An 8775-nucleotide genomic window follows, 5' to 3' on the forward strand; every position below is an offset into this window, starting at 1 on the left:
AATTTAAGTAGGTGAGTAAGGGCAAACGAGTATTAATATATCTTAAGATAGTTTTTTTCTTTTTTTTTTTTTTTATAATTACATTTGATATATAAAAAAAATATTAAGATAATTAATCATGTAAGGGGTATATATATTCCCTCGTGGTTGTGGATGATATATGTCTATTTAAGCTTGTTTGGAGGTGTAAATTTTAATTTTATTAAGAATAATGATAAAAATATTAAATATATATGACTTTATATTAATATTAATATGACCGAGAATCAATATAGTTAACTCATGATTTATAAAATAAGTTATGCTACGTGTACACTAAAATCAGCTACCAAAATCAGTCACCAGTATAAAATACATGCTGAAATATAAATATACATTGAAAATAAATAAATCACACATATATTTATACCCAAATATATTAGTGGCTGATTTTGGTGTACGAATAACATTTTTGTTATAAAATACTTCTCATTTTACCATTTTTGTAAAAAGAAATTAATATTTTAGCCAAAATCAGTTAATATTTTAAATTATATTTTTTATTTTAAATTTTAAATTCTAATATTCGTAACCTAAATTTACCAAAATATATGATTTTTTTTAAAAAAATATAATATTAATTAATTAATTAAAAGATTAGTTCTCTATAGTCTATACATGTTCTTTTGTAAAATGTGATACCTATACAATTATAAAATGCATCCAAACTTGTTCACATGTCATGAAAATATTGAGATATATTTTTTTTGGTGAGTTGATATATTGTATACAGTGGAAAAATTTTTGGACCAAAACAGTATCATGAACGCTCACAAGAAAGGCCTAGGAGATAAATACTAAATAGTCGAAGTTGAAACTTGAAAGTTGAAACCCATCAAGGGTTGTTTGTTTGTTTTTTTGTTCCTTCTCTCGAGACCTACCAAATAAATAAATAATCTTAGCATTTTCTTTTCTCACTTGTTTCAGTTTCTTCTCTTTTCTTCTCGTTTTCACCCGTCCTTGACTTCACTGTCTAACAAGAGGAGTAATTAACTAATTATCCTTTTACTTTTTTTTTTTTCAATTTGTTATCCAGAAAAAGCAAAACTAAGCAAATAATAAAAAAATAAAGCAGAAATTTTGGTTGTGGTGAAGAAGAGGAGGTTGGTGGTGGGGGTGGTGTTGAATCTGAAAATAATGGAGGCGGTGGCGGAAGGGCTGTGGGGTTTGGCGGAGTTTCACGAGAGAAGAGGCGAGATAGGGAAAGCGGTGAAGTGCCTTGAAGCCATATGCCAGAGCCAGGTTTCATTCTTTCCGATCGTTGAAGTCAAGACGCGCCTCCGCATCGCCACTTTGCTCCTCCACCATTCTCACAACATCTCTCACGCCAAGTCCCATCTTGAACGCTCTGTTAAGTACCATTTCTTTTCCCTCTCTTATCTTGCTTTATGATTTCTCGCACTAATGCACTTATTAAGTTTCTTAATTTGATTTACTTGGAGTAGAAGTAGTTTCTGCTGTAGGTTTTTGAATTCGGAGTTCTCTCCTACTAGTTTAGTTGGATAGTATAGCATTTAGCAATAGAGGGGAGGTTCAAAACTAATTGCTAGAATTATGAAGGAGAAAACTAGTGCTGGTGTTAGTTAAAGAGATGTGTTTTGCTGTAGAATCTCTCTTCTTCGTGGTGTAGAGAAAGAATTGGGTTGGATACCTGGATACGGATTGCTTTGCATGTTGCTTGATCTGCAGCTGGAATGCTATGGAAATTAGGTTAACTTACTAAATTCCTAAATATGCCTTGTTTGGAACCTTTAGCTGATACTTTGAATTGTACTTTGGCTAGGTAATATATTGGTGTATAAAGCGGCATGCTTCCAGAAATGGACATCGAAAAGAAAAATTCATACACTAATTTTATGACTAAATTTGCATATTTTTAGTGATTTCTATGTTGTAACTATATACTTAAACTCACCATTTTAGCTAAAAAAACCACAATAAGAGGGATGACTTAGGAATGATACAATGCCCAACCTGATATGGAGGTTGCAAAATTCTAAACCAGATAGGTACAAGTGTAGAATTGATATAAATTAACAAGGCAATTCAAACCCTGCTACATCAAGCTTCAAAAAGTTAACCTTGGTCATTAGAGACAATCAACTACTATTATTGACCTAATTTCTAATTATTGTGGAATAAATTTTTTGGTTTAAAAAATCCGACTGAAAATTGTAAGGTGAAAATTATGAGTATTGAAAGTGCCAATCGCCACAGATTCTAGTGTTATCAAGGCAATTCAAACCCTGCTACATCAAAGTTCAAAAAGTTAACCTTGGTCATTAGAGACAATCAACTACTATTATTGACCTAATTTCTAATTATTGTGGAATAAATTTTTTGGTTTAAAAAATCCGACTGAAAATTGTAAGGTGAAAATTATGAGTATTGAAAGTGCCAATCGCCACATATTATAGTGTTATTGATAAATGTTTACTTAGTTTTACATAGTTAAAATGGACTCTCATGCTTTCACCAGGTTCTTTCCTAATGGAGGTGCTAGCTTTAAGTCATGCGATCATGAGGCTAACTCATAGCTTATTATCAATTTATCAGAGTATTTTTGACATTTTTAATAGAACTCTAGAGATATTTGATAATGGAGCTGATCTTATACAAGTGCTGACTGTTTTTTCTTTTTTCCTTTTTCTTTTTTTTTTCTCTCTTTGTTATTTCAGCAATTGCTTTTAAAGTCAATACCATCATGCTTTGAATTGAAGTGCAGAGCATATAGCTTACTTAGCCAATGCTACCATCTTGTTGGATCTATTCCATCTCAGAAACAGATATTGCAGAAAGGCCTAGAGCTTACGGCATCGGCTGGACATGAGTATGCATAGCTTCATTTTTTTATTTTATTTGATTTACTTAGTTTTGCTTTTTTTTTACTAGTTAGTGTGAAATATAACCTTTATGACTCAGGTTTTGTTATGGACCTTCAAATCCCAAGGTCTATTAAGTTGTAGTTTGTGCAGAAAATGATAATATTCGTTATCTTGTAATCATTTTACCATGACCAAAAGAAAATAATAGCTATAACTTGCATATTGGAATTATATGCTTATTTTGTGAGAATCTTTGTATATATGATTAATACGTGTTACCTGGATGGTGAAGTGTATAGTAGTACTACATATAATAATAATAATAACAATAATAATGATTACATTTACTTTATTTTTGGTCTGGAAATTGCATTTGATACAACAAAGTTGTTTGATATTTGATTATGATGTATAGGCATGCAACTGGAAAGTTATTATAAATTGTCCATTTTATATTATGTTCAGTAATAACTAATGGTTTGTGAATTACATATTCTTAGTTTTTAGTTTAATTTTATGAAGGATTTCAATGAAGTTGTGGTCCTGCAACTTCAATTCGCAGCTTGCGAATGCTTTGTCAATTGAGGGTGACTACCGGGGTTCAATATCTTCCTTAGAATGTGGATATACCACTGCTACTGAAATATGCAACCCAGAGTTGCAGGTATGTTGTCAGTGGCTACAAGAAGTGACATGTTGTTTGCTTCCTTCGCTGCACTTCACCTGTAATTTGACAGTGAATTTCTACCACTAATGCTATGTTTGGAAGGGGGGTAAAAATGAGCTGAAAGTATCATGGATAAGTTTCATGCATAAATTTACACATCATTCATCTATGAAAATTTCTAGAGCACTTTTATCCTCCAACAAACATTCCCTAGAATGGGCTAGAAATTGTCATAGATGAGTTTGATTTGTAATTAAACATGGAGCTTATCCATGAAAAATTTCATCCCATTTTTATCCCCCATCCAAATATATCCAAAAGGATGACAATACTTTTTTGTTTTATATAATGGACCAGATGTTTTTTGCTACCTCAATATTACATGTCCACCTCATGCAATGGGATGATGATAATTTGGTTGAGCAAGCTGTTAAAAGATGCAGTGAGATTTGGCAGTCAATTGAGCCTGATAAAGTGAGTGCAGATTCTTTAACTTTTTGCTTTTCTGTTTTTTGTTCTTGCAAAGAACACTCAGATAGATGCATGTTTTCAACTGAACTCGCTAGACTTAACCTTTTCTTTTGTTTCTTCCATGGTCTCGTCTCATCAGAGACAACAATGCCCTGGCTTACTCTTTTATAATGAATTACTGCACATATTCTATCGACTGCGGCTCTGCGATTACAAGAATGCTGCACCCCATGTAGACAATCTGGATGCTGCCATGAAGGCTGACATGCAGCAAACACAACAAATGCAAGAGCTAATGAAGGAGCTGAATGCTTTGGATCAAAGCCTTTCTCGGTCTGACCTTCACTACAGGGATAGAGCAGCATTATCTGAAAAGCAATCATCGATTCAGGAGCAGCTAAAAAACATGAATGGATTGAACTCGACTGGGTGCGAAACTCTGGAACCTGTATATTTTGGTAATGTCAGAAGGACACTAGGTGATAAGCTTCCACTGGCACCTCCTCCGATTGATGGTGAATGGCTTCCTAAAAGTGCTGTCTATGCATTGGTTGATCTAATAGTTGTTATATTTGGGCGACCGAAAGGACTTTTTAAGGAGTGTACAAAGCGCTTTGAGTCTGGAATGCAAATCATTCAAGGTTTGTGGGCAACTGTTTTGTTTTTTAAACGGAATACGGGCAAAGTCATTATGCAGGAATTGCAAGTACTACCAATTCTCTATTGAAGTAATGTTTCTTCTTTGCAGATGAGTTATTGAAGCTTGGAATCACTGATGGTGTCACAGGTGAGATTCATTAGCATTATATTGTCTTCAAACTTCAAAGTGCTCATGCTGTTTATTTACAAGGTTTCCTTATGCAACCTTATTGAAATTTCATTTTTAGCAGAAGTGGAATTGAAACACTCTTCTATCTGGATGGCTGGTGTGTACTTAATGCTACTAATTCAATTTCTTGAAAACAAGGTGGCCGTAGAGCTCACTCGGGCAGAATTTGTAGAAGCCCAAGAGGTTGTTTAGATGCTTTTGGTATATTTTGTCAGTTCTATAGATGAGAAGACATGATAATTTGTATTTTATTTCGTTGATATTTCAGGATCAATTGAAACATGTCACCTTGTTAGCTGGCTTGTTATGATGATAATTTTCTTGTACTAGTGATTTAAAAAAGTTGGCAGTGAAATTGTGTCCTACTATGCTCCAGAGCTGAAATAATTTATGGTATTTTATGCAATTTTGCAGGCTTTGATACAGATGAAAAATTGGTTCACACGGTTTCCAACTATATTACAGGCATGTGAGAGCATCATTGAGATGCTTAGAGGCCAATATGCTCATTCTGTTGGCTGTTATAACGAAGCTGCTTTTCACTTTGTTGAAGCAGTAAAGGTGTGTCTGTAACATAACGATAGATGTCATATTTTAGTAGTGATCAAGATGTGTATGCAGCTTTAGTGATTGTGGCAAATTGACATGATGATTTGTTGTGCTATAGGCCCATATTTTGTAGTTTTCTAACTGGTGACTACTATAAATTGTTGAAAGATATTGAAACTAACAAATTTTTGTGCAGCTTACAGAGAGCAAATCAATGCAAGCTATGTGTCAAGTTTATGCAGCTGTCTCGTATATCTGCATTGGTGATGCTGAATCTTCTTCGCAGGTTCAACAGCTTCTACAATCCCAAATTGAATTTTTGCTACATATTTTCGTCTAGTAATTTAATTCCATCAACTGTATGTTTTAAGCAAATCATAATTTTCCTGCAGGCTCTCGATTTGATTACTCCAGTTTACGGTGTTATGGATTCCTTTGTAGGAGTCAGAGAGAAAACTGGTGTTCTTTTTGCTTATGGTCTTTTATTAATGAAGCGACAGGATCTTCAAGAAGCAAGGCAAGTATTTTAGCCAGGTTTTGTTCAACCAGGATTGTCTGTCCATAAAAATTGTTTTGAATGTATGCAAAGGATCTTTCCAAGAACTAGGAGTTGATTTGCAGTTATACAAATTACTTGGGTATAAAATATGTAATACTTGATAGATCTGCATCAGAACTATCTTTCTTTTTTGATTTATTGAGGTAGAAGTAACTAGTTGATATTCACAAGTGCAGTAGATCAAAGTACTGTTAGATAAATTAATCGCCTTAGGTATATCTTATGATTTATCAATTTGCATCATTGTAAAGAAGAGAGGAATAAAATGTCCAGAGAATCGGGAGGGATATACAAACACCATTGTTTAGAAAACCACCTTTAGACCCAACCGACCAATTCAACTAGACAACTATTTGAAGGGACATTCTATCCAACCAATCAATAGTTTGACACTAGTAACTTGTTTTAGTTGAAAACTTTGGTTATACCAATAAGACTTCTAACCAGTCAAATCGCCTCTAAGCAATCTCAATAATCACCCTTAGCATGCTATTTTCTTTTTCTTCCTTCCTTTTAAGTTAACTTTTATTTTGCAGAAATCGCCTGGCAAGGGGATTGCAGCTGACGCATACTTATTTGGGTAACCTTCAACTTGTTTCCCAATATTTGACGATCCTTGGCAGTTTGGCTCTTGCATTGCATGATACTGTACAAGCCAGGGAGATATTGAGATCATCATTGACCTTGGCAAAGAAGCTTTCTGATACTCCAACTCAGATATGGGTGCTATCTATTTTGACAGGTACTTTCTAACACTACTTAGTTTGTGAATGCAACATGTCTATAGCTACAGTAATCAAGTGAAGCTTTTTTATTCTTATATTCAGAGAGCCTCTAGAATGTTCTGGCTTCTGCAGTTGTTCCAGAGTAGTTGGGTTTATGTTTTCTTTGAAAGAGAGTGGCTTGTGTGTATATTTCGGCCCTCTGTGAACTGCTTTGACTGATTGTCTAATTTACAATTCTGTTCCTTTTTCGGTGTTCCTTCTGTTAGGTTTTATCTATAGGATATAAATAATCTGTTGTCCATTGGATTTATTATTATTATTGTCGTTGTTGTTGTGAAAGGTAATCCTCCGGTATACCCTCTTCTCAATCCTCTTCAGCCTTTTTACTTTGGATATGGATTCAGAGAAGAAACTCTATCCTGCACAGATGCAATTTTTTTTAGATCAATAAACATTAGACATTTCGGAACTAGAAACAAAACTATTAAAGAGAAAGATGGGGTAGCACTTATTGTTAAAAATTATTTTATAATCTCAACCTAGGTAGTTTTATTATTGGAGAATACCTGTATATTGTAGAAGTCCCAGCGTCCCAGGTTAAAGATTAGTAGGTCATATGGGAGGCAGTTCGATATTTAAGTGCAACACAACTGTGGACGAAATCATTAAGAAGGATTTAGAATTAAATGGCGTGCTTACAATCATTGGCCATTTGACAATGTAAGCATCCCTACCTTGTGAGAAACTGTTGCCATTATTATTTGGATATGGTTGAAAGGATGCATACCTTAGTAGACTACTATGAAAAGCATGTTCAAAAGGGTGCTCTGAACCATTGTAGATGTAACTTTTTTCCGTTATTTTCTTTTTTAAAATGTTATTCTTCCTCAAGTTGTACTCTCCACTTGGCTCCTGCAGCTTTATATAAAGAATTAGGGGAAAGAGGGAATGAAATGGAGAATGCTGAGTATCAGACAAAAAAGATAGAAGAATTGCAAGAGAGGCTTGCCGATGCACATGCGTCCATTCTTCATCTCGAAATAGTATGGTCTTCTTGACTGATCAGCAGTTTGCTATACGTGTTTGAACTTTCAGTTAATTAATGTTTGTGTTGCCTTTTGATTGTTAGATTGCCAAAGTGAGGTTCGAGGTTCGCCAATTACATGAGACGGACATGAAGCGCGCAATGGCAGGGCCAGCTATGGGAGTCAATCTTGATATTCCAGAATCTATTGGTTTGTCAGCACCTTTACCTGCTACATCATCAACGAGGCTAGTTGATACAAACAGCAGAAGACGTGGAAAGTGGAGAATTTAGTGTACTTGTGGATAGATTGCAGTCAATTGCAGCAGCTTCACATATTTTGATAGATAGGATGTAATATGGCATACTACTTACCAGGAAGGCTTTCAATTTACCAGGAAGGCTTTCAATCACGTGCATTACTCTTAAAGAGGCTGTACAGTTAACTAGGATGATTATTATTAAGATGTACAATAGAATGTGTAGTAACCCTGACCTAAGATAGGGGATTTTCTGTAATTATATCAAGGGAATGTGGAGTAAGGTTTCATAAGGTAACCTGATTAGGAGTTATTGTGCTTGATTCAGCTGTTCATAGTATTTATTCTTTTAAATTCACTCAAGTCAATGTGCGTTCTTGAGATGTGAATTGGAAATCAATTGCAAAGTGTGTGTTTGTTTTTTTTTTTCTTTGAAATAGTTAGTGTTTGTTATTCGTGTCAAGCCTCTACAGCTTGGCTTCAATTATACAAGCTGCATGGCAGTTGATGAAAATGCTTCCAATTATCCAAGAATGATTGATTTGTTGACAAAATCCTCTTGTAAACTTGAGTAAGAAGAAATGATAGACAGCAAAATGAGCATATTTAAAAGCTGCTACTAAATGTGGCTACACCATTTAGTTATAGAAATAGAGATACAAAAGCTTCTGATCCTTCATCCATTCTTTTAGGACAAAATATTGGATTGTGAAATATGTTGTCTTGTATACTTATTTTTATTACTAAATATTAGATGTGTGTCTTTATTTTATATTTGTATCATGTCTTATACTAGACCATGAGGTGTGAGACACGCGAAGGTGAAG

At 34.3% G+C, this 8775-nt stretch overlaps 1 protein-coding gene across 1 annotated transcript; it reads left to right on the forward strand.

The window, feature by feature from the left end:
* Window positions 1-852: 852 nt before the first annotated feature.
* LOC107609091 (Tetratricopeptide repeat (TPR)-like superfamily protein) lies at window positions 853-8391 on the forward strand. Its single transcript, XM_016310925.3, has 13 exons — window positions 853-1389; window positions 2718-2869; window positions 3387-3528; window positions 3889-4005; window positions 4142-4643; window positions 4751-4789; window positions 4893-5014; window positions 5246-5392; window positions 5577-5666; window positions 5773-5897; window positions 6476-6681; window positions 7583-7707; window positions 7794-8391. The coding sequence occupies exons 1-13, from the start codon at window positions 1177-1179 to the stop codon at window positions 7980-7982; spliced, it is 2169 nt and encodes a 722-aa protein (XP_016166411.1). The 5' UTR covers window positions 853-1176; the 3' UTR covers window positions 7983-8391.
* Window positions 8392-8775: the final 384 nt, after the last annotated feature.

This window comes from Arachis ipaensis, chromosome B7 (assembly GCF_059453495.1).
Source record: "Arachis ipaensis isolate K30076 ecotype BB chromosome B7, ASM5945349v1, whole genome shotgun sequence".
Classification (NCBI taxonomy): domain Eukaryota; kingdom Viridiplantae; phylum Streptophyta; class Magnoliopsida; order Fabales; family Fabaceae; genus Arachis; species Arachis ipaensis.